Source organism: Camelus dromedarius, chromosome 7 (genome assembly GCF_036321535.1).
Source record: "Camelus dromedarius isolate mCamDro1 chromosome 7, mCamDro1.pat, whole genome shotgun sequence".
Lineage (NCBI taxonomy): Eukaryota > Metazoa > Chordata > Mammalia > Artiodactyla > Camelidae > Camelus > Camelus dromedarius.
In genome coordinates, this window is record NC_087442.1 from 29,184,000 (window position 1) to 29,210,978 (window position 26,979).

The 26,979-nt window shown below is 42.3% G+C and overlaps 1 protein-coding gene and 1 long non-coding RNA gene across 10 annotated transcripts in view; both read right to left on the reverse strand.

The window, feature by feature from the left end:
- The window catches only part of LOC135321670 (uncharacterized), a 41,789-nt gene extending 37,264 nt beyond the window's left edge, over positions 1-4,525 (reverse strand). Inside the window, exons 1-2 of the long non-coding RNA XR_010381606.1 lie at positions 4,403-4,525; positions 1,660-1,805 (exon numbers count right to left, since the gene is read on the reverse strand). This is a non-coding gene — a long non-coding RNA (uncharacterized LOC135321670). The remainder of the gene's footprint in view (positions 1-1,659; positions 1,806-4,402) is intronic.
- Positions 4,526-5,330: 805 nt separating this feature from the next.
- Positions 5,331-26,979, reverse strand: part of ST7 (suppression of tumorigenicity 7) — a 229,856-nt gene continuing 208,207 nt past the window's right edge. For 7 of the 9 annotated variants that reach the window (XM_064487413.1, XM_064487406.1, XM_064487409.1 and 4 more), the window contains 3 exons: positions 21,420-21,512; positions 18,643-18,782; positions 16,772-17,829 (listed from right to left, as the gene is read on the reverse strand). In XM_064487413.1, coding sequence (XP_064343483.1) covers positions 17,710-17,829; positions 18,643-18,782; positions 21,420-21,512 — 353 coding nt within the window. In that variant the 3' untranslated portion in view covers positions 16,772-17,709. Of the gene's footprint in view, positions 5,682-16,771; positions 17,830-18,642; positions 18,783-21,419; positions 21,513-26,979 lie in introns of those variants that run through there. The other 2 variants (XM_064487407.1, XM_064487410.1) reach the window with 1 other exon arrangement.

Below are 26,979 nucleotides of genomic sequence, written 5' to 3' on the forward strand. Positions count from 1 at the left end.
GTGTCTTATGATCTCACGAGGAGATGGGCTGGGTTATACAGAATTCGTTTTATGGGACTTCTCAGGGCTTCTGACAGTTTGAATTTCCAAGAGAACAGCAAATGATGTATTCCAAAAAATCATTTCACCCGAATAACGCTTCTCAGAACCCATTGTGGGAAACAGTGGTCTGTGCTCCTTACAGGCTTCCTCTTCCTGTTTCAAGTCCACGTGCAGCATTCCACTGGTTTTTATGCTCATATCATCTTCCCTAGAAACACTCATTCCTGGTCTCCCATCATAACACATATGGCTGGAATGTGAAGGAAACCATGAGCCCACCTTGTCTTTGGAGATCTGCCCAGGCTCTGCCTCTTTCTGGGGTGTTTGAGAGGCAGTGTTCCCCATGCACTTTTCCACAGGCGGTCAGCTGGTGAGTACTTGGCCTCCCGCTGGAGAGACCCAGTAGGTAGGGTTTGATGCGGGAAAACAAGCTCCCTGTGGCCACACAGCATGTGCTCGGGTTGAACCCAACTCTGTGACTTGGCAGCTGCTCAGTGCAGGGGCTGTCAGCACCCACTTCAGAGTGCTTCGGAGAACTGAGAGCGGTCCTGGCATGGTATCTGATGCATGATAAACTCGAACAATCATCATTCGGGGAAAATGGGGTAAGAAGAAATACTATGTCCCAAAGAAAATGATAATTGGGCAAAGTTTTCATAAAAGCTCTTCATTAAGCTGTTGTTCCAAGTGTGGAATAAGTACATTTTATTTCATTTTAATAATCTTTTCCCTGGACTTCTATAAAATGATGCTCTGGTTTAGCATCATCCTGTACTCTACCCTGTCTGTTCCACCTTCCTGCCAACATTTAATGAGCTTTCAATTTCTAGAATATAGAATATCCAGTTCCAGATTCTGAGGGTGTGAAGCTGAATAGCATAATGTGGAACTTGAATTCCCTGCCGTCCAGTGGGTGAGACAGGCAAGTAAACATACAAGTAAAGCAGTGTGATAAATGCTGCAATTCCAGGTGCAGTGGGGAGAGCATGATAGCCCCAGCACACAGTAGGTCCTCAATACCTTTTGATTACTTAAAAGGAATAAGACAACAAAGAATCTGATCTATCCTGGATGTGAAGGAGGTTATCTTTGATTTGAGGGGCAAACTATCTTTGAGCTGTTAATTCATATTTTCTTCCTGCATTTTCCCTCCTGTCATTGTAAAGCAGGAGTCTATAGATTTTGGAGCTCTTTGATCCAGAAAACGATCAGAGAAGCAGCTGAAAGTGCCCTGTGTTTGGACGGGCATGCTCAAAAGCAGAGTTCTGGGTGTCCTGAGGGCAGTGGAGATGCTGAGAGGCATGGAGAGGTGGCCTTTGGGCCCCCGAGCAGCACCCAGACCTGGGAGAGGCGGCAGGGAGGCCCCATGGGGAGCCTGAGGTGGAGCTCAGGTCCTACAGCAAGTGTATAAGAGCGTCACCAGACTTCAGGGACACTGTGGGCTTGGACAGCAATGCTGTCAGAGGCAACCAAGACATGGGCCAATGGAATCCAGGTTTTGTGGTGGTGGGGCTCAGAGCAGGAAGTAGATGATTAAAAATTTTTTTAAATTATATTACTTACATACTCCTTAAAATTATAATCTACTGCTCCATCCCTGGACAAACACACACCCACCTGAAGTTTGCTTGCCTTTTGATAGTGGTCAACGGCAGTTTTCAATTCCAAAGTTTTTCTTCCTAAGATGGGTCGGTCACATGCTTCAAGGCCGAGGATCCGAGGGGCTGTGAAATGGACTGCAGCTGGACATAACAGGAGACAAGCTGCAGAAAGAGGGGAAGAGAAACTGCTTCCTTTTTGCCCTTTGCTCCTGCTGGAGAGTCACAGATACAACTTGGAAGGGGACACAGGATCACCAGCAGGTCCTTCATCCCTTGTGCTCTCCAGTGCATTCCTGATGGAGAGCGATCCACCTGGGCCTGGACATTCCTATTTCAGCCAATGCCTGCCAGGCCTCAGCCATTCTTGACCCTCAAAAGCCAGAACTTCAAGACTAGTTCCTTCAAGCCCTGTCTAGCCCCCAACCCCTCCTTTCCCATTTCAATTCCTGATACAGCCCAAGCTGTCACTACAGCAGAGCAGAAGCCAAATACATGATGTGAACGTCTTGGAGGCTCCCATCCCCCTCATTTTCAGAACTTGCTGGGGTGGGGGGTGGGGGTGGGTACCGCTGCTGCCTACTCAGTTCCCTGGTGACTCAGCATGCAAGTCTGTGAAGTGCATGGCTGTGGGGCGGGGACAACAAAAATAGGAACAGTGGAAGGGATATGAACAGGGTTTAAACATTTTAACATCGCCTCTGAAGGTTCACATTGAAGTAAGATGTAATTTTTTTTAATGATGGAAACAAGAACCAAATTTTTTTTTTTTAATGATGGAAACAAGGACTGAAAATTTACTTAGAGGTAGTCTGTGGGTGTGAGGTGTTAGGGTTTACTGTATTTGGGAGCAGGTAGCTGAACATGGTTTTCATTAGATATTGCAGCGTAAGATTAAAAATAAATTCCTTGAAGTTAGTAATAGTAATTATAAGGATGCCCCAAAAGTGATCAATCCTGGATAAAAAGAAACCAAAACATAAATTTTTATAAAAGAATGGAGAGCACTTTATAGCAAAATCTATGGAACCACTGAGATTACAATTAGAGAAAAATACACAGCTTTCAATACCTCCTTCTTAAAAAAAAACGAACCAAGTACTCATCTAAGGAAATTAGGAAAATTATAATTCTTATAAACAAGAGAAACCAGGAAGAAATAATAAAATACAAAGCAAAAGTATGGTTGAATGCATCAGTAAATCCAAAGTTGTTTCTTTGAAAGAATAAATTAGATAAGCTTTATGAAGCTGGTTAAATGGGAAAAAAGAGAGAAAGACAGCAAAAATATAGAGTTAAGAATGAGAAAAAAGTAATTACCACAAATACAGAAGGGGTTAAATATATAACATAAATGATATATCCGTGTAACTTTGTGGTAACACATTTGAATGCTTAGAGAAAGCAGTTATTTCCTAGAAAAATATGCAATCAACTAGACATAAGAAGGTGAATATTTGCACAGACCAATCACCATTGCTGATAGTAAAAATGTGATCAAAGATCTACCATTAATAAAGCACTAAAATTAGGTGTTTCATGTCTGAGTTTTAGCTAATCCTTGAAGAGCAGGTAATGTCAATGTTTAATTATTCCATATAAAAATATGGAATGCTCTGCAATTCTTTTTATAAAGACAGAATGACTTTCATACTTAAGTATCAAAAAAAGCTTAAAAAAAAACCTTCCCATTTGGTCACATTGCATTGTTTCCTGTATGCATTGCTAAATTCAATTTGCTAACGTTTATTTTAGAGTGTTTGCAATTGTATTCCAACAAACATATAAGTTGAGGCTACAGGACATTTACTGTCCTGTTGGGAGGAAGGGTCTTTATAGAGGAAAGCCCATCAGAATGGATTTTGATGTCTCTTCATATATAAACAAAAGCAGAAGGCAGAAATTCAACTTGGATTCCAGTTGCCGTCTTATTAAGAAGTCAGGAACTGTGGACCTGGGGCGAGAAATGTGATGTCTCCCTCCTCCCCGGTGAGTAGCTCCTCTCCTGGACCGTGGACTCACCCCCCCAACAATCCCTGTTACCCCTCCGTGTGTCTTCATTCTGTCCCCATTCTTCTCTACCTTCACTTCTCCCCTTTACCCCTCAGATTCTAACTTCTGCCTCTTCTCTCTATGCAACTGCTCTAAATTCATAATTATTAAATTCACAAGGTACTTTTAAATCTTTGTACTACATTTCTTTGCCGCATTTCCTGCAACTGGGGTTTCTGACAACAACTTGTTTTAGGCCACTTCTACTTGCCATGGCCTGCAAGCTCTAGAACCTTTCATTTAAGGCTCATCGCAATCTAGTCCCAACTTGGACAGGTCAAAATCTCTTTGGACTTTGGTTTTCCCATCTGTTAAATCAAATGATTGTATTAGATAATTACTACTTTTTCCTTCCAAATTACAATTCTAAGGCTTCCCTGACACTTCTCTGCTGGAACCAATCTCTCTTCTCTGAACATGAATAAAATTTTATTTGTACTTATCATTTATTGCATCCATTTGTTCAACAGATCATTTGAGCATCCACTCGAGGTCAAGAGTTGTGTTGGAGGAAGAAGAGGAAAAGAGGCAAACAAGGCAGACACAGCCCCTACCCCCAAGAGCAGCCCCACTGATGTGGATATAGGGGTCCAGCCTCTTCCGAGATAGAGCATAGGCCAGCTGTGCATCCCCACGTGGGCTCTGCACAAAGGAGGGAGAGAGAAAAGCCTACAAAAGGCATGAAAAGCCTTTGTGCACCTAAACATTACCTGCCAAACTTGACTTTGCTCTTGGATGAAGACCAGGAGCTGGCAGAAGTCCAGCTGCGACGGAGATCTGGCGTGGTGCTTTCCCCTCACACTGCCTATTTTAACGCTCATGGGGACAGATTCCGGATTCTAAATAAAAGGGAAAACAAACTCTGTAAAGGACAGTCCATTTTTTTTTTTTTTGAAGAACTAGATTGAGATTTTGAATAGAGGTACTTTTCAAGTTCAGATAGAAGATTCAAGGTTATTTATTTTTCTCTTTTGCTTAAGTAAAGCCAGATGCTTGGCAGGTGTGACTCATGTAGAAGGCTTTCAAAGATGGTGAAGACGAATGACCGTTTTGGTTCAGATCACTAAAACACTCAAAGAACGCTCACATTCAAGCATCAAGAATGCAAACATGATAAAAAAAAAAAATTACCCTTCTGAGAAAACATTTTAAAAATGGCCGTGCTGCAAAGTGGCCAGGTTCTGCAACAGACCGTTGGGTCTGTAGCTTCTCATCAGAAGTTTCCTTCCCACAACAAATTTGCAAAAAGCAGAACCAAAAGGATTCCGAGAACAGCAGCGCTGAGGTCTATTCAGTGAGTAGTCTCTGAACGGGAACAACCAGTGATGGCTCATAGGTTTCCTTTCATTCATGCTTCCTGTCATCATTTTGGAAATGTCTTTTGTGCATCTGGCCTATGAGGACACATAGCATGGGGGTGAAAAAGATGGTACTTTTTAGCCAAAGAGAATTCATTTCTCAAGCTGCCAACTGCAAGGGTGCCAAGGGCCTGCTGATGGCAATGAGTTCCCACAGCACAGAAACCACCGTGTGTGTGGCACTCAGCAGACTTCGGGTCTTGGTAAGTTAAGTGTAACCCATAGGTTTATTTAGACACCAACATTTTTAGGGTTGGAAGACACAGAAAGACACAACAGGTTGCTGCAATACACAAAAGTTTATTTTTGACTTTTTTTTCTTTTCTGAAGGCAAAATATAATAGAACCAAACATCAATGAATTTTGTACAACAAAAACAGCTTTTAATGTAGAACAGATAGTCCGTGAATGTTTTAAAACCCCGGAATGGCTTCCCTTTTTCAAAGTCATGCTTTCTTGCGGTCCACGAGGAGTTGGCACGAAGAGATGGTGGCAGCCCACTGGGTGAGGTGAGTGGAAGGATGGGTGGGCTTCCCTAGATCCGCGTCAGCTGGTGCCACAGACTGGATGGGAGGATGCTTTCAACTTTCTCCATGACAAAGTTTAAGGGGGCAAACAAAGTGCTGAGGAACTGTAAATAAACCAGAAAGGCACACATGTCAGGAGAGATCCTGTTGGAGGCTGTAAAACAAACCTCTCCAACCTGTGCTTGCATCCTAAGTCTTCGCATTCTAAAAAAATCTCCGAAGGCTACAACTTCATATTTATGTTTACGGGAAACATCCGTCGATGAACAAACCTGTGTTCCAGCCCCCGCCCCCAGCTCTGGTGGAAAAGAGCGGGGAGTGTCTGCTGACAGGCCCTTCACTCCTCTGACAGCTGCCCACAGTTCACGGCCTTCTGACAAGTCTTCAGGATCTGAGGGCTGCCCATGTAGATGACCAGTGCCATCAAAGGGACTGACAGATGGGTGGCAAGTGGGCAGAAGAGCTAACAACTTGTGACAGCTTCTCTACCTGCTTGCCAAGCTGGGTAGAGAACTTTGAGTGGAAAAGGCAACAACAATAAAAGTCAGGTTCGTTGTATGGCTGTGAATTGCTCTGGGATCCCACTGCCTCCCAAACACTGTGGCAGCCTGTGCTCCTCTCCGAACTACCTGCCCAGTGGTGAGCACCATGGGGGGCTGCGGGAGGGCAGCAAGCCGGCCAGTCCCTGAACGACACGTCCTTGCGGAAGAGGTGCTGCTTTCAGGAGAATTTTGGGATCTCTTTCATTTGGTTACTAAATTCCTTTCACTTTTCTGTAGAGAATAATGCTCGTTAAACTGTGCCTTTTGAGAAATCCAGGTACCTTGCCTAAAACTCATTTAACATAATCTCAGATCTGTTCTGATTATGTTCTCATGAAGAATCAGCCTCCTTCCACAAGCCATCCAAGCATCTGGCAGATGAGGTGACCTCACTCAGCCAGGCACAAGAAGGTGTCTGGATGGTTTCCTTGCTCGCCGTTCAGAACCAAGGTATGCCTCGCTAGGGTTCAATACCCAGTTCTCGTACTGTGGAGGCCGTTGTCTCAACCCTTTGTCTGTAGCACAGCATGGTCTACATCACCAAGAATTTCCCACAGAAGTATAGTGTAGGATGTGAGTACATAAGCAGAGGGGGAACTTGGTTCCGAGGCCAAACAAATTAGTAGACAAGCATTTAATGAAGTTAAAACAGGGTCCTCTACTGGTCATATGTCCTATGGGTTGCAGGTCCTCAAGAAGGGGTATGGTAGGCAAGTTTCCCAAATCCACTTGACCTCAGGATCCTCCTCCTCCTCCTTCTTCCTCTTCTTCTTTTAAGAACCAGTAGAATATAAACTGGGAAGGCCTGTACCACATTATAGCAAGACCATCAAATGTGAGATATGTGTAAAGAAAACTCAAGAGGGTATAAGATTTGGAATCCTTCCCTATATTGCATCTTTCACATTAACTGAATATATTTACTCAGTAAAGCACTTATATACTGAGTGAGATATAAAAGTGCCTAGGACAAAAGTCCCACTGTCAGGAAGCTCAAAGCCTAGGTGGTGGGGTAGGGGAGCCACAAAGACCCACAAACAGCAAAGTAACAATACTAGATAGACCATTATAGGATAGAAGATAGAAACACAAACAAAGCACCAGGAAGGTTCAGAAAAGGGAGAGAACCCATTTTGCTGAAAGGAACAGGAGAAACTTAAAATGAGGCAACTGAAACAGACCCCAGTAGATGGCTGGGATATGAGAAGATAGAGTTGGGGTAAGAATGGTAAGGAAAGAAATGTGAGCAGGTAGGCCCTCCAGGCTCTATAAACAGCTGGAACAGAAATGGGAAAGCAGAAGATAGTAAATAGTTCAGCTTAGCTGGAAGAGATAACAGGTAGAGTTCAAAAGTGACTAGAAGAATGCTGGGAAGGCCTTGAGTGCCAGGCTGGATTTGTAGATATGAAGAAGGCAGCGTCATAGTTGAGGTCTGTGCAGAAGATGCTGGAGTAGAAGGAGTCAGAGCTCACCTCCTCTCATGAACACACCAAAATCACAACTAACTGCTTAACAAAAAAGACTAGAACCTACCAGAAAAGCTCTTCTGTAACTAAAGACATAAAGAATAAACCACATCGAGACAGGCAGTAGGGGCAGACTCACAATATAATCAAATCCCACACCCCCGGGGGGGCAACCCACAAACTGGAGAAAAACTATATTGCAGAGGTTCTCCCACAGGAGTGAGAGTTCTGAGCCCCACCTCAGGCTCCCCAGCTTAGGGGTCCAGCATAGGGAAGAGGAGCCCGTAAAGTATTTAGATTTGAAGGTCAGTTGGGCTTAAATGCAGGAGCACCACAGGACTAGGGGAAATAGACACTTTGCTCTTAAAGGACACACACAAAATCTCACACTCACTGGGTCCAAGGGCAAAAGCAGTAATTTCATAGGATCCTGGGCCAGATCTACTTGCTGGTCTTGAAGGGAGGCAGGGGACAGCTGTGGCACATCCAGGGGGACACAGAAATGGTGGTGGACACACTAAGGAGTATTTATCTGCAGGAACTCTCCTGGAGACTGAACTCTTGCTTGGGTCATTAGCACCAAGACCTGCCCCACTCAACAGCCTATAGGACCCAGTGCTGGGATGCCTCAGGCCAAACAACTATGTCCCCACTCGTCAGCAGACAGGCTGCCTAAAACTTCTTGAGCCCACAGCTATCTCTAGATATGCCCCTGATCACCAGAGGGCCAAGATCCAGCTCCAACCACCAGTGGGCAGGTCCTGCCAGGAATGCTGCACAAGCCTCTAGATCAGCCTCACCCACCAGGGACAGATACAAGAAGCAAGAAAACTATGATCCTGCAGCCTGTGGAATGAGTCCACAAATGCAGGCCAGACCCAATTCTGGGGCAAAAATGGCCCCTGGCCCTATGGTGATGAGAAAGGAGTGCACTGCTGGGATGCTTAGGATGTCTCCTACAGAGGGCCACTTCACCAAGATTGAGAAGTTTAACTAACCTACCACATACATAAAAATACAAACAGAAATTTAGACAAAATGAGGTAGCAGACGAATATGTTCCAGACAAAGGAACAAGATAAAATCCCAGAAGAACTAAGTGACATGGAGATAGGCAATCCACACAAGAAAGGGTTTAGAGGAATGATCCCAAAGATGATCAGAGAACTCGAAAGGAGAATGTATGCATGGAGCAAGGTAGAAATTTCTAACAAAGAGTTAGAAAACACAAAGAAAAACCAATCGGAGTTGAAGAATACGTAAGTAAAATGAAAAATACACTAGAAGGAATCAATAGTAGACTAAATGAGGAAGAAGAATGAATCAGTGAGCTGGAAGACTCATCAGGGGAAATCACTATAGAAGAACAAAAAAAGAAAAAAGAATGAAAAAAAAAAAAGAAGACAGTTTACAAGACCTCTGGGACAACATCAAGCACACTAATACTCACATTATAGGGATCCCAGAAGGAGAAGAGAGAGAGAAAGGGCCTGAGAAAACATTTGAAGAGCTAATAGCTGAAAACTCCTTTAATTTGAGAAAGGCAATAGTCATTCAAGTCCAGGAAGCACAGAGTTCCATACAGGATTAACCCTAATAGGAACATACCTAGACATATTATAATAAAAATGACAAAAATTAAAGATAAAGAGAGACTATTAAAAGCAATAAGGAAAAAGCAACAACTAATATACAAGGGAACTCCCATGAGACTATAAGCTGATTTTTTCAGCAGAAACTCTGCAGGCCAGAAGGGAGTGGCACAATATATTTAAAGTGATGAAAGGGAAAAACTTACAACCAAAAATATTCTAGCCAGCAAGATTCTTATTTAAATTTGATGGAGAAATCAAAAGCTTTACAGACAAGCAAAAGCTAAAGAATTCAGCACCAGAAAACCAGCTTTACAACAAAAGCTAAAGGTACTTCTCTAGGAAGAAAAGAAAAGGTCACAAATAGAAACAAGAAAATTATTAAATGGAAAAGCTCACCAGTAAAAGCAAACACACAGTAAAGGTAGGAAATCATTCATACACAACTAGTAGACAGGTTAAAAGACAAAAGCAGGAAAATCAACTGAATCCACAATAAGCAGTTAAGGAATGCATAAAACAATCAGATGTAAAATATGATATCAAAAACAGTAATCATGAGGAGAGTACAAATGCAGGGTATTTAAAATGCATTTTGAAATTAAGAGATCAGCAACTTAAAGGAATCAAATATATACACAGGCTGCTATACCAAAACCTCCTGGTAACCACATATCAAAAATATCTCTATCTATAATAGATACACACACAAAAAAGAAAAAGGAATCCAAACATAACACTAAAGATAGTAACCAAATCACAAGAGAACAAAAGAAGAAGAAGAAAAAAAAGACCTACAAAAACAAATCCAAGGCAATTAACAAAATGGCAATAAGAACATACATAATGATAATTACCTTAAATGTAAATGGACTAAATGCTCCAACCAAAAGACACAGACTGGCTGTGTATGGATACAAAAATAAGACCCATATATTTGCTGCCTACAAGAGACTCACTTCAGATCTAGACATACATACAGACTGAAAGTAAGGGGATGGAAAGTTATTTCATGTAAATGAAAATTTTAAAAAGCCAGAGTAACAATACTTACATCACACAAAGTAGACTTTAAACTAAACACTGTTACAAGATACAAAGAAGGACACTACATAATGATCAAGGGATCAATCCAATAAGAAGATAAAACAATTATAAATATGTATGTACCCAACATAGGAGCACCTCAATATATAAGGCAAACATTAACAGACATAAAGGGAGAAATAGACAGTAACATAATAATAGTGGGGGATTTTAACACTTCACTTACATCAATGGACAGATCATTCAGACAGAAAATCAATAAGGAAACACAGGCCTTAAATGACACATTAGACCAGATGGGCTTAATTGATATTTATAGAGCATTCCATTGGAAAGCAGAAGAATATACATTCTTTTCAAGTGCACATGGAACATTCTCCAGGATAGATCACATGCTGGGCCACAAAGCAAGCCTTGGTAAATTTCAGAAAATTGAAATCATATCACAGATCTTTTCTGACCACAATGCTATGAGACTAGAAGTCAACTACAAGAAAAAAATGAAAAAACACAAACACGTGGAGGTTAAACAATATGCTACTAAACAACCAATGGATATCTGAAGAAATCAATGAAGAAATAAAAAAATACCTATCGACAAATCCAAATAAAAACACAATGATCCAAAACCTATGGCACACAGCAAAAGCAGTTCTTAGATACAAAATTGATGCACAGAAATCTGTTGCATTTCTATACACTAACAATGAAATAGCAGAAAAGAAATTAAGAAAATAATCCCATTTACTATCAAAAAGAATAAAATATCTAGGAATTAACCTACCTATGAAGGCAAAATATCTGTACCCCAAAAACTATAAGATGCTGGAGAAAGAACCTGAAGATGACACAAACAAATGGAATGATATACTGTGTCCTTGCATTGGAAGAATCAATATTATTAAAATGGCCATACTACCCAAGGCAATCTACAGATTCAATGCAATCCCTATCAAGTTACCAATGGCATTTTTCACAGAACTGGAACAAAAAATGTTAAAAGTTGTATGGAAACATTGATGACTCAGAATAGCCAAAAAGGAGCTGGAGGAATCATGATTCCTGACTTCAGACTATGATGCAAAGCTACAGTAATCAAAACAGTATGGTACTAGCACAAAAACAGACACATAGATCAATAGAACAGGATAGAAAGCCAAGAAATAAACCCACACACACACTCATGATAAATTAACCTACAACAAAGGAGGCAAGAATATACAATGGAGAAAACATGGTCTCTTCAGTAAATGGCACCGGGAAAACTGGACAGCTACATGTAAAAAAAAAAAAATGAAATTAGAACATTCTCTAACACTATATACAAAAACAAACACAAGATAGATTAAAGACCTAAATGTAAGACTGGGTACTCTAAAACTCCTAGAGGAAACCATAGGCAGAATACTCCTTGACATAATTTGCAGCAATATTTTTTTATCCATCTCCTACAGGGATGGAAATAAAAGAAAAAATTAACAAATGGGACCTAATTAAACTTAAAAGCTTTTGTACAGCAAAGGAAACCATAAACAAAAAGACAAGCTACAGAATGGGTAAAAATATTTGCAAATGATGCAACCAACAAAAAATTAATTTCCAAAATGTACAAGGAGCTCATATAGCTTAATATCAGAAAATCAAGAAACCCAATCAGAACATGGCAGAAGACCTAAATAGATATTTCTCCAAAGAAGACACACAGGTGGCCAATAGGTACATGAAAAGATGCTCAATATTGCTAATTATTAGAGAAATCCAAATCAAAACTACAATAAGGTGTCACCTTACACCCAGAATGGCCATCATTAAAAAGTCTACAAATAATAATGCTGGAGAAGGTATGGAAAAAAAGGAACCTTTCTACACTGTTGGTGGGAATATAAATTGGTCCACCACTATGGTGACAGTATGGAGAATGGTATGAGAGTCACTATATTATCCAGCAATCCCACTCCTGGGCATATGTCTGGAGAAAAGTCCAATTTGAAAAGATAAATGCACCACAATGTTCATAGTGGCATTATTTACAATAATCAAGACATAGAAGCAACCTAAATGTCCAACATCAGATGAATGGATTAAAAAAAGACACACACACACACACAAAGAGAGAGAGAGAGGAATACTACTCAGCCATAAAAAAGGAATGAACTAATGCCATTTGCAGCAACATGGATGGACTTAGAGATTATCATATTAAGTAAAGTAAGTCATAGAAAGACAAACATCATTTGATATCATTCATATGTGGAATCTTAAAAAATGATAAAAATGAACTTATTTACAAAACAGAAACAGACTCATAAGCATAGAAAGCAAAATTACGGTTATGCAAGGGGAAAGTTGGGGTGGAGGGAGGGATAAATTTGGAATTTCGGATTAACATATACATACCACTATACATAAAACAGATAAACAACAAAGACCTACTATATAGCACAGGAACTATATTCAGTATCTTGTAATAACCTATAATGGTAAAGAATCTGAAAAAGAACATATATGTATATGTATAACTGAATCACTTTGCTGTACACCTGAAACTAAGACATTGTAAATCAATTGTACTTAAATAGTTTTTTTTTTAAAGAGGAAAAGAAAAAGGTAGCCACATTAGCACCAGAGTGAAGGTAGGGTGGCTCTTTTTTCAAGTAGGTGTTAGAAACACAGCAATTATTGGTAATGTGAAATTATCTTTTGTTGGGTGCACAGTACCACATGGGATGCTCACCCTACAGAATGACTGCCTGCCCTTTTCAGTTTAGAGCCGAATGCAGTTGGAAGGCATCCTGGGAGATACTAGGCCCAGGAATGAGTACTTACTGCCCAAGTGGCCTCTAAAGAGTTTGTAAAATCCTGGTTCTGAAAGGATAATATGGAACAAGTCTACTGATTGTATCAGTCCAATGTGACAGCATTGTAGGATACTTATACATTTATTCGTCTGTTTGTAATCAGAGATTGTCAAGGCTCCATAATACACAGCATTTGCCTGTAATACCCAGTTCCATAAAGAGGACCTAGGTGCTGAAGTGGTCTGGATTAACCAGGATCCAGACAGGGGTTGGAAGAGGGGGCCCAGTGGATGACATTGCTGGTGAAGTTATCATATCCTAAAAACCTGACTGAAAACAGATTTATGACCATGAAAGTTGTGAATGAGGTGGGAGGGAACTACTGATACATCAGCATGAGCCAGTGCAGTCAGATGAAAGGCATCACTCCATATCTGTGTTCCAGGTGACTTCATGCACTAAACATGGGACACCAGGAGCCTCAGTTTGGGTAGCAGAATGAATGGAGATGTTGTTACAAAATTGGTCCAAAATAAAGCCCTGTTTTTTTTTTTTTGTTTGCTTTGTTTTGGGCACTGACATGACGTGGATAAAAAGTGTAAAAGTGAGGCCTCTGGAAATTAAGCGGCGAGCCTTACCCAATTTGAAGTCTGTAATCACTCCTCTTTCCACACTACACAGCAAGATGCAGTGGGCCCTGCCTCCCTGGACCACACCTGCACTTCTCAACCAGGTTCCACGAGAGACTTAAGTCCCAATATCTTCAATGTCTGTGATCGTTCACTGCTCTCCCTCACATCTAGAATGTTCTATCCTTGGGAGAACTGAGAAAAGAATCCCTCGAAACTTTTCCTAGAGATACTAATTCTCTCGCAGCCCCCCAGCTGAGACATGCACGCTTTGTCACTAGGCTGCCCTCCTCCTTAGCACCCTTCCCTGCGTCCTCCTCTCCAGCCCTCACACACAAGAAGCAGGAATGCTGTGAGGGGCCTGAAACCGCTAAGCCACTTTCATTTAGTAACCAAAGGTCAGTAGTTTTCATCAGCAGGTATTAAAAAAAAAAAGCTTGGTGGAACATGCTTTGCTTACTTAGGATGCTCATTTATATTTCTTTGCATATTTGAAAATCCATCAACACTTTTCGGCCAGAGACTCAACCAACGCACAGAGAGAAACAGCAATTTCACTTGCGGACCTGGGAAATTTTATTGCCTGAAAAGTTAAGTCTGAATGAGCAACACCAGGCAACCCTGGAACAGCTCATCTATCTCAATGTCCAAAACTCCTGTCCCGTGGGCAGAGATACACAGTCCAAAACGCACCATAATTCAATCAGTGTCTTGTGGTGAGAAAAAGCAACTGAACTAATAAAAAAGAGAGAGTGACACTTCAATCGCCTGATCCTCCTTTTCCCAAAACACCATTATTTAGAAGAAGGTCATGGCTCCCAACATGCTTCGTTAACATTTGAAACGCCTCTGCTTATCTGAATAAGTTCCAGGTGCCCCATTGCAATCAGACAATTGACATTTCACTGTAATCAATATCAGACTTCAAAGAGGTCAGGGCCTATAAGTGAAGACGAGAGTCAGAAGTCAGGGGGCTGGGTCTCAGGGAAGGAGAGAGACCAGAGGAGTCAAGACAGGGCCCTTCAAACAGAAGGGGTCAGAATGCTGACCTTCCCACATTCTGTGAAGGGCTGGGTTTGGAGCGATCACTTATTTATATGAGCAACCTTATCTTGGTAACCAAACATTCTAGGAAGAGCTAGTCCTAAGTCATTGAGGTAGATTAGATTAGGCGGGGACAGCCAGTTGAAGCCTCTCATTTTACTATTTTCCAGTGGCTCACACTTGGCTGTGGGCTTCCTTACTGGCTGCCTATCAACTTGTAAACACACTGGAGAGTTCCCAAGCTGCCTGCAGCCTGGGGGGTGGCAGAGCAATCTCTCTCCATCTACTAAGAGTCATTATCCCAGGGACATTATCTGGGGCGAGGGCTGAGAAAATCATTTTCACAAGCTGCAAATGGTTGCAGACAGCCTATAGGGCGGCCGTGATAACCTGTCGGGGGTCTTCACCAGGGGCCTGATGAAGTGACAAGAGGCAAAATGTGGAGAAGACTGGGGGCAGTGGGGGGAGGAGGAGGGAGATGGGACTTGTCTCCTTCAGGCCATCCATCTTCCTTCCCCACAAAATCTCTCCAGACACTGTGGAAACTGCTAAACCTTAATGAAGGGCGAGATGAATGTGACCCTCCAGACAGAGGTTTAAAAGCAAATTTATCTAAACTACATTTGAAAATTATGAGCAGCTGATCAAACTACCACACCTTGGTAGAGTATAAAATACGAGGACCATAAAGACAAATTTGTATTTTATTTAATCATTTGGTCCTTGACTCAAAACCAACGCTTTGGGAACATTAAATGAGGAGAGTGGCCCTGGGTCTAACATCCGTAATGAACACATCTCTATGCTATTCTGGAGGCCATGTAGCCTCACCTAGAGAACATGCAATCGTGTTCTGTGTACTATCTACCCCTCCTCCCAGTCCCCTCCCTGGTTAACACAGTTTCAGGCCATCAGTCACTTCATTCATTATGGTGGCTCTCAGTCCTGGCTGTACACCTGAATCACCTGGGGAGCATCTCAAAACTCAGATGCCCAGACTATACCCCAGACCAATTAAGTCAGAGTCCCCTGGGTTGGGAGGTGGAGGCATCAGTAACTTTTAAGCTCCCTAGATGATTTCGAGGTGCAGCCAGGGTGAAATCATTGGTTCCCAGAAAGCTGTCACCTCAACAGCTCTGACATTGCACCATGCACCTGCAGATGGCTTCTTGAGACCAGTGTTCTCTGAAGGAAATGTGGTCCTCAAGTCCCATCCTTAGAATCTGTGTGTGGTGGGGGGAGAGGGGGTCCTTATTAAAAACACAAATTCCTGGGTGCTAATACTCAAGGGTCTGAAGTTCTGGTGGTGGAGCCAACTGAATTTGGTGCATGCCAGAGGCTGAGAATCACTGTCCTGATTCCAAACTCCCTGTTTAGTGAAGAATACTGGGCCAATGACATACTTTACAAATATGCTTTAAAAAATGTTTATGAGAGGAATATAAAAGGAGGAAATGTAATTGTCTAATGTTGTAAACATATTCTTATTTTAAATTTTACAAAGTTACACTCTAATCTACTCAGACTTTTGGCAACTACTTTTACTCAGAGATAGGCGTGGGAATAGATGTGTATAATGAACACCACAGGCCCATAAACTAGGGATCATCCAAAGAGGCAGCTTGCACAATGCTGGGTTCAGAAATCATATCATGTGCAGAAGACTTAAGGAAACTTAAGATATTCTGCCTGGAGAGAAGAGGAGGTAGTAAGTTAGAGGTTAGCGGTTAGAGGTAGCCACGAATGTATTAGCTTTCTCAAGAATTTGCAGGAGGAAGTAGAGTTGTTTACTATAGTTTCGAAGAATAGACTAGGTATGCAAGTGGAAATGAAAGGAAGGCAGATCTCATTAGTATAAAGCAGAGTTCTAAGTGATGAAGTGGGCTTCCACGTCGAACAGGCGAGAGCCCCGTCACTAAAGGCGTTCAAGATGAGTCCAGGTGACCTCCATCAAATGACTGTCGAAGGTGATTTAACGTCCCTTTCAACTCTGCATCTATGATTGTATATAAAAGAGAAGAAATGCTAAGCTGCATCTGATTTTTACATTGATTCTCTCTGCAGAAACCACTACCATTTATTTATTTAATAATCATTTATTGAAAACCTACTATATGCAAGGCACTGTGCAAAGCCTTGGGGATACAGAGATGAGGAAGACACAGTCCTGCTCGCGAGGAGCTCACATTCTAACAGGGTGTCAGGCAAGTTTTTAACAATTATAAAACAGTACAATAAATGTGATGATATAGGTATTCATAGAATACTGTGGATCAGAGGGGAGAGACACCTAACTCAGCTTAGGAGAAACCTAGAAAGAAAGATGAGTATAGAAGAATGAAGAGGTGTTAGTAGACTGGACAAGTGCTGGTGGTAATGGGGAAGGGCATCCCATGCAGAGCAAACAGCACACGCAAAGGCACTGAGGTGTATAAGAACCTGGTGCATCTGGGAACAGCGAGTAATTCAGTGTGGCCCAAGAGCAGAGCCGGGAGAGAGATGAGGCTGAAGAGGCAAGCAAGGGCCAGACCATAAAGGGCCTTGTATGCCATGCTGAAGATCTAAGACTTTATCCTGAAGTTGGTGGGAAACCACTGGAGAAATTCAAGCGGGGAAGTGACATGCTCAGACATGCAATTTAGAAAGATCATTCTTACGTCAGAATGAAAGAAGTACTGGTAGAGGATAAGACTGGAAGCAAGGAGACTGGTTAAGACTCCTGCAGGTGTCCAAGCAAGAAACCCCAAAGATCTAAACTAAGAGAGAGCCGTGGGGTGAGAAGGAAGGGAAGAAGGGGTGAATTGCATTTGCTGAAAGCCCAGTGGCTCAGAACGTTAGATCCAACGGACTGTGGAAGCCGAAACAGACGGATGTAAGGAGTGAGAGAGGGAAGAGTCTGGGAAGGCTGCCGAGTTTCTGGCTTGAGTAACTGGGTGGATGTCAGTGCCACTGGTGGAGGTCAGGAATACAGGAGGAGGAGCAGTTTTGGTGGTGGGGGAAGAAGGGTGATGAGTTCAGTTTTGGAAATGTTGAGATTGAGGTGCCGGTGGGATTTCCAGTTCATCTTCAACACGCATGAAAATACTCTTGCAATTCCAGTCCCTGAACTCTGCCGAGCAGAAAATGTCAATCATCTGGAAAGGGATTAAATCAACCCAGCCAAGTTAGAAATCATCCTTTCTGACTCCTCGCCTTGATTTCAGAATGGAGTTCCAGGGAATCAACTGATACTCTTTTCCTTATTCCTTCTGTTTGAAATTCAGCTGTTGCAAAATCAGTAAACTTACTCCCATTGCATGTACAGGTTGACATGGTCAATTTTCAACAAGGAAACAATGGTTCTGGGCTGTCAATGCAGTTGGCTTTTCTTAATAAAGCTCCTCTCCATAGCCCTCTTTAAACACTCTTGATGGATTTCCATATTTCTAAATATCATGCCTGTATCGTCCTTAATACTATCTCCTTTACACTCTCTCAGTTCATTCCTCAAACAAGCCACTTGATTTGTAGACATTGAAACTTTTAAAATTTAAATAATCTTTGAAAATGTAAATTCCATCCCCCTTGAAGGAAAGACCTACAATATCTACAGATTAGAAACAATGTCATCCAATTTACACAAAACTGAGGAATCTCCCACATATTTTTCATTTGCTAGGATCCCCTTCATTATTTATTTAATCCTTTTAGACCACATGCATTTTGGGGGAACTGCTGAGAAGTTTCTGAGTGTGAAAGGAGGCAAGGCATGCATTAACAAACCACCTACACTTTCTCGTTTTGACCCTCAACCCGTGATTCCACTGATAATAATGAAAATTAAACAGTGAGCAAAAGATCAACACAAGCACATCCATGTCTCCATGACACTCCTCCGTTTCTCTCACGCTGCCTCCCTGGCCTTTCCCTGCCCCTTCCGTGAGGCCTCCCTCTTGGCAAATACTCACAGCTTTTGCGAAGACCCCCATAAGTTCTGGGAACTGATGTGTCAGGAGGGCCAGCATGGCTGTGAAGGAGCACAGTCCAGCAGTGAAGAGAATAAAGAAGGGAAGCTCCTTTTTTGGGTAAACTGAGACTTCATGGAAAGCTGTGGAGATGAGCAAACGGGAAGTGTTAGGGCCAGAGTAAAATGCATTTCTTTGGGGGGACTGACTCTTCAGAGCTTTGGCTGAAGCTTACTGGAAATGAAAAAGGTGGGGCACTTGAACCAGCAAGAGCCAACACCTGAGCCGGATTTGGGTGGCCTGTCCGGACTGCAGCACTCCACCTAGGGGCACGACAGGGCTAATTCGGGGGTGTCACACATTCACGGACAGGGACAGTAACACTACTTATGCCTAATATATAGTATTCCTTTCTCGAAAGCAAACACAAACAAAACAGAACTTTATTCAAATTAAAAAACATGTTCCCAGTATAAGACTCAGAAAATCCAACGTCAAGGATACTGAAATAAAAATATCCCCTCTCTAGATTTTCACCTTCCTGTAATCTTTAAATCATTGTGCTAGGGTGATATTAGTTTATATTGTACTTTTTTCCTGGTGCAGCCTACTATGTCAGTGGAGGTGCCACCGTGATGAGAGAGACATTCAGCAAGGACCTCATAACCCGGTCCGTTCAATCTGCAAGCGCTGGGGACCAAGGCTGTGAGGGTCACCTGGCTCAACTGTGAGAGACACGTGATGATAAATACACTTCCATCTATCTGTTGTGGGAGCTCCTTAGAGTGCCTTTCACAACTTATAAATTTCAAGCATTGGGTTTGGGGAAAACAAAAGCCGGAGTACGAGCTTCTGTGCTTCCTGCTCGCTGTGGGGCGGCCTGAGACCTGGGCCGGTGGTGGTGCTGACCTGGGGAGGCAGGGACTGGCCTGCACAGAGAGAAAAGCACCGAGAGCTGGGTCTGGAGCAGGGGAGCCTGTGGCTGTGCGTGGGCAACACTGCTGCTCAGACCAGAAGGACCCAAGGGAATCTTCCTCAGGGAATCCAAGGTCCCCAGGCCTTTCCTCACCCTTTCAGCTCTTGTTACTTGGAGCCCTAGGCAGTCATGCACTCTGCTGAAATGGAGGGTGTAGGGGGCCAGGGAGGGACAAAGCACAGACGAGTATGGGCACCTGAATCCAGGGACGTCAACCTGCTAGGATTCAACACGGGAGGACACGTGCTCAGGGCCCAGCATGGACACTAGACCACTCATGTGCAGAGCGCAGGGAACATGGAAAACCACCCACCTCTTCCCACCTTCACCCTCAACACCCAGCGATTTTGAGGGGGATCAGACTTGAACTACTGCATGCAGTTAAATGAAGGTGAGCCACAATCCCAGGCCTGTAAAGATGACTCCTATGTGGTTTCTTTTAAGAGCTAAAATCTTGTTCTAATAGTGACTCCATCCCTGTGGAAACCTGATTGGACTCAATTAAAACGTTTTTAAAACAGTGTACTTTTCAGAAAACTGCCTTTCTCCACAAATCAGAACCCTTAACAAGGCTCTCCCTGTAGGCGGAGTCAAAAGGTAAAGTACGGGCCCGCCCCCGGGATTTCCAAAATCAAATTCACCGCAGAATGAGGCACTAGACTCTTCGCGATAAACTCAGATGCTGAGGAACAACACGTCACCGAGGTCTCCCAGTTCCCGAGGTAACACGCCCCGCCGTGGGTCTGGCCCAAAGAAACGAGAGAGCTATCTCCTGCGACAGCCACCTGGGACAAGTTCGTTCTGCACCCGGACCCCACCACATTGGAGATTTATGACTGGCTCAAAAATGTGGGTGCTGGACAATTTACCGGCACCCAGCGCCAAAGTCACACAAGCCCTCCTGGCAAAGTATTTAAATATGTTACAGCTATGAGACATGACGTAGCTGGGGCTGGTGCAAGGTGGGGGTGGCAGGAGAGAGGACGGGGAAGGGAAAATGGCCAGAACTTGCAGCTTATTATCTGAGGGAGAAAAATATGTCCTAAGTCAGGGCCACATGAAGAGCCTGGAAGTGATCCTTGTACACAGGATGATTTGATAATAACGATTCAGCTGGAATTGTTACAACAATGTTGTATTAAAGTAAACCAAATCACACTTTCTGCATGTGGTATGGGCCCTCAGGCTGCTCGCCTGTAAGGCCCTTGAGGGCAGGCTTTATCCTCTGTGTGCTGTATACAGTGCTGATAGCACTGTACCCCAGCTCACTGCGTGCCCTCTGGGAGAGGCTCACGGGAAATCCCGGCGGCCAAGAGCATTGTCACCGCAGAGAGCACACCCACCCTGCCCCATAACTCCACCCCTGCAACGATGCTAGTGTCCCGTCCGTGACTCATCTGCACTCCCTCTGAAGTCAGTGCCTTCCCTTCAGACTCTAGCCTGTGCAGACTGCATCTGACCAGGGCAGAGCCCAGGCGGACCCTGCACGGTCGATCAGCCCAGCTGGGAGCATCTGCCCCAAACTAGGAGTCTCTCTGCCCAGACCAACCAGCTCATGATGCCTCTTCACCTGAATTTCAGTCTTTCCCTTTGATAAATCTCGAGAGACATGGAGGAGGAAGGAACCAAACCTACAGACATAACTCACTTTAATGCATATGCTATCAAATGAGGACAGGGTTTGGGAGAAGAGTACTAAGAGACAAGGAATATTGTAAACTCTGATCACTCCCACCTCTTCCCATCCCCCTTCAGGCGCACCGCCCTCATTGGCCCAAGAGAGAAACATGGAGGGCAGACTTACATGGAAGCAGCTCACGGTCTGCTGTTTCCGTGCAGACTGGGTAAGGGTAAAATAGATGCCCCTTTTCCAAGGGATAAGGGATCATCCGAAAAGCTGAAAAGGAGGAACAACATGTTGGAGAGTCAGTATCGGTCTCATAACTTCTCAACTTCAAAAAGGGACTTTGGAGCATTTTTATAATGGTGAACACTTCTACAAACAACTCCCAGAAAGGATGCAAGACTTACCCAAACTCTGAGTCATGGGCCAGATAAACTGTCAGAGATGTATTATGATGTATGACTCACACATGAACCTCACGCTATATATTCTGGACAAACCTCACAAAACTGGGTGGGGATGGGGGTGCAGAGGAGTCGGGAAAGCCATCAATTTCAATGCCCAGGGTTTCCTCATCTACAAAATATTACTAAAATGTCATAAGCACTAATTCAATATAGCTCAACTGATGGTAATAACGCAAGCCTGGATTGAAATGCTTCCCCAAGAAGCAAATGTGGGCTGACTTGCTGGAGCGTGTTACAGATGCACAAATATGAAAGGCATTCTACCACGTCTATTTAAAAAATATGTCCAGGTGGATGAGAATTCCAACCAAGAGGGATAAAAACAAAAATCTAAAAATGCATGACTTGGGAGGTAGTTCTAAACTTTATGAAACTTTTAAATCTTCAATATCATGTGGGGAAAAAAGTGGATCTGGAGAGATTGATTATCTGTACTTTGATGATGTCAGGCCAACTAAATTCTGCTTTTGTGGCATCAGATAACATTAGGTCTCACACTGAATTATGGCTTTCCAATCAATCCATCCCTTCCCATTAGCACGTGTGTTACTCTCCCTGTTACAATGTCATCAGCATGTTAGTCTCACTGTTCCTATGAACAGTACTCAAGGAGGTAATTTTTCTTCAACAGATGTCCAGTAACTACAGCATGCTGTAGATATAAAATACAAAAACTACACCCTACACTGGGAATGTCGGATTACGATCCTTGCCTTCACGTATGTTAAAGAGCAGTGGCGGCAGCCCAGCAATCTTTTTGGTCCTAAATGCGATGTTTCAAGGGCTCGTAGCTACATCCTCAGCTGTGTAATTACCTAAGCCTTCTCAAAACGCTGTCAGTGTACATATTTATCTTTTGCATACTTATTTCAAACAGGAATCAGAAACAAAGAATGTTCTCCCTCACGAGAAATGACAAGGTTCCATTGTAACCAGCATCAGTGCACATATGGTATTTATTCTGGTGTCTGAATATTATTTAAAAGTAAAAACATTATGTATGTGATTCCAGCATTTGGAATGCAGTCAATCTACACCACAGTGGTATCACTCTGAGGTTACAGCACATTGCCACGGAGAATATAAATCACTATAAACGTGGGATTAGAGCAGAGCCAGTCTGCTGGCAGTTGGCTGAGGTAAAAATGTTATCAATTTTCCTCTCATAACAGAAACCTCTTAAACAGAGATTAAAACATTAAAAACACTCCAGACTTTAACTCTTCTCAAAATGAAAGGCTCACCCTAGTTTAATCAGACCTCTCCGTTCATGCAAACCAAGATGACTTTTGCCCATTACAACGAGCAAGAGAGGAGATCTCTGCTCAGGTTGTTAACACACAAAGATCACTCAAAAGAACCAGTATCTCTCCCAGCAGAACTAGGATTGGAGGAGAAGGGAAAAAAATTACAAAAACAAAAAACAAAAAACAAAAACAAAACCCCACTTAGTGCTTTTATAGGATATACTAAACTCTTTTCTGGGAAGCAGTGCATTTAAATTTAAACTGCAATATGGCAGGATTTTAATACCATTTCCCATAAATGATGGCTGCTATGAAAGCATCCCAAAAATGTAGAAAAACCTATGTGGAAGTTTTTTTGTTTTGTTTTTTTTTAAAATCCAGATTCTCCATGTGCAACAGGGCTGCTGTAGTTAAGAATCTGTTCAGGTTCGTACGATAGAAATAAACCCTCAGTTTTCAAAGGAGCTACAAATCTGAATGCAAAATTTTATTCAAAATTGAAGTCAGTTTGCACTTCAGGGAGCAATTTTTTAAATGAAATATAGGAGTGCAAATTCTTGAGAGTGTTCAACCATAGAAATCAAATGGTTGGTTAGTGTCTTTTCAGTCAGATGCCAAATGTTTTTCACTCCAGTAATTGGCATGCATACAGAATTTTGCGCATCAAGTTCATCTTTTCCTTTTCTAATGTGGTCTTTTAGGAGAAGGTGAAGACACTGATTACACACAATTTCAGAAACAATACACATACAAACACATACACACTTCCTGCACTGTCCTCTCCCCCAGCCCCCGTGATTGTAAATACGCTTATGTGCTCTTAAAATGTCTCTCTTTCTCATGTCAGTTGTCATTTACATCGAGTTCATAAAATAATATTAAGGCTTTTGGCTTCACTAAACAAAAGCAAACACAATTTCTGTTTGCAATTCTATCCTTTACCCGCCCTGCTGTGCGGGGTCCAGCAGCGTGTGAATAAGGGTGGAGGTCTGGGGAGAGTGGGAAGTGGCACTGCCCTGGCCTCACCAGCCTAGCCTCCCACCTCCTGCCTCTTCCACTGCAAAGACATGCAACTGCTCCCCAAGGACCTCATGGCTTTAGACGAACGTTCAGAACTTTCACAAGTGCAAATAATAACACACTGATTTAGCAGGCCAAGAAAGAATGGAAAAAATGTCACTTGATTTATTTTATGAAATTGATCTACTTCATGAGTGACTAGAAACCGCCTAAAAATCTTCGTCCGAAAAAACATACATTTCAGAGGAATTCAAATTGTACACATATATATTTTTTGTTTTGCTAAAAACAAAACAAAACAAAAAAAGCTGGGCCACTCAGTTAATACACAGAACACAAATGGCAGTTTTAAAAATTGAAGTGTAGCTTATTTACAGTGTTATGTTAGTTTCAGGTGTACAGCAAAGGGATGCAGTCACAAATCTATCTACTCTTTTTTAGACTCTTTCCCATTATAGTTTATTACAAGATGTTGAATATAGTTCCCTGTGTTGTACAGTAGGTCCTTGTTGTTCATATGTTCTATATATAGTAGTGTATATGTTAATCCAAACTCCTAATTTATCCCTCCTCCCCCTTTCCCCTTTAGTAACTCTAAGCTGTTTTCTATGTCTGTGAGTCTGTTTCTACACGGATGGCATTTTTGTATGTTCCTTTTGTGACGTCCTCTACGCCCCAACCCCATCAGCGCTGTGCCCATCAGAGACTCTACCATTACTGGAGAAAAAGTTAACAGAACCGAAGGATGGATACGTGAACAATTCAATTCCTGATTTTCCCAATGATTCCTAGTGACCTCTCATCCTATCCACAGTACAGACAAGGATAGAAGGTAATGTTTGTTATTTTGTTTGTCTTGTTGTCTTTTCAAAGAAGATCTCTGAGAACTATATATAGATTGCTTGTGACAACAAGAACTGAGTTTGAATCCCTCATGCAGCAGGGATAGAAAGGTGTCGCTGCACTGATGGAGTAGACAGTCTGGGGCGGGAAACAGCTGATCCAGTAATCGTGAAAGCAAGAGTGAAAGTTGCCCCCACAATAGCACGTACCTAATGGGGGAGTGGCGGAGGTGACAGCTGAGGAAGGGTCAAACCTGACCTAGTTAACAACTGTATGACTTTGGGTGGGTCATTAATCTGTGTCCAGTCTCTTTGTCCAGAAAAATGAGAATACCAAGGACCTCAAGAGGCTGTTAAAGGGACTGAGGGTGACAGCAGAGGTCACCATGTCTAAACACAGTGTCTGACTGCTCAGTGGAAGTTAGTTTTCTCTTTACTTTTGCTTCCCACTAACCCAAACTTCCTCCTTTCTCCATCAAGTCATGCCTTAGCTCATAACTAAAGATGCTGCTTGTCTGCAAATAATTCGAAGTGCAAATGATAAAACAGAAAATTATCATTAAAATACAAATTTTACTGTTACCGCTTTTGACTGCAATGCAGGCCACCAGCCATAAAGGCTCTTTGTCTTCTGTGAGGCTTTGGGCACAACAATAAAGAGAACTCAAAAAGTCAAAAGCCTGGGTTCTTATGCACATTCTTTCAATTTCCAGTTACATGGCCTTGGGAAAACCACTTTCCTTTGGTTAGACTACATGAAGTTCCATTCTGATGCTGAAGAATGCCAGAGTTTCAGAGCAGATTCACTAGCTTGTCAGTGACCCTCAACACTCCAACACTCTGTTCCCACTTCCAAGAGAGCACTGCTTGTGTCCACACTATATACTGTACATATCTGTGTCTGTATATGTGAGTATACAGATATCTGTGTACACACACACACACACACATACACATTGGTATTTCTCTCAAAACATGTCTGAGTCTTACTCATCTTGTTATTCCCCCAAAGAATGCTGGCACAAAGGAGGGACTCAATAAATGTTCATTGAATAAAGGAAGGAATCAATTAATATACAGTTGGGAAGAGACAGAATTTTCCTTTAAAAACACCAGTGGATCCAAATTATGGTCAGTTACTCAAAACTGAGTAACAGAAAGGAGCAAGCTGGTTCTATTGGGCAGGACGTGGGGACTGGGGATTAGTGGGAGTTGGCTCTGGCCAGGGATGTTAGCTGATCATTGCCTTCTCCCAAATTATAAAATTTAGCCCTAGATCCATGGGGTGAGGGGTAGGAGAATCTCTCTTTAGCAGTCCCAAAGGTGCCAGGCTTTTGGAAGAAAGGTTCGGTTAGAGGAAATGCCCTAAGAACCACATCTTACAGCAAGCAGCATTCACCATCAGGTTCAAAGAGAATAAAGGAGAATCAGAGTCTCATCCTCTGCTTCAACAATGGACCATTTTCTCCTCTCAAAGGGAATACTCTGCCTTCATCCACCTAAAAACCACCACCTTCAAATCTTATACATTATTTAGTGAATTCTTTGTTGAATGCTCCAACATAATAAACTCATAAACTTGAGAAAAAAAAATCTCCAAAAAGAAAATAATCTTCCTTGATCAAGTGGAAAAAATGGAAACAAAGAAAAGCTAAGTGATTTACCCCATGGCAATCCAGTCTCCTGATATATAGGACTTGAAAATTCAATCTTAAAGTTCACAGTTGCGGTCAGCAGACTACCCTGCTTTAGAAAAAATAAATACAGCAAAAACATAGCCTTGAAAAGATCAACATAGGAAGAAGATATGGCCACATCAGTATTTAACACAGGTAAAACAGAAGATGTGCCATTTAAAATAGGGCCCCATAAGGCACAATACCATTGTAAATAAGACACAGTTCAATCGAGAGCCCTCATTCATATACGTTTTTATATTCAACTCATGCTTACAGTCATGTGTGTGCACGTATGTGAGGATAACCAGAACCTACAGTGTTTAAAATAAGTATAATTCAGATAAGGTGGCAGCTGTGTAATAAACTAAGAAACATATTTTTAAATCTTGTAAATTAAAACTTATCCCCTTTCTTGATTATCTTGACTTTGAGGAACATATTGTGTAATTTCAGGGACTGGGACAGTGATGAATCAAACATTTTAC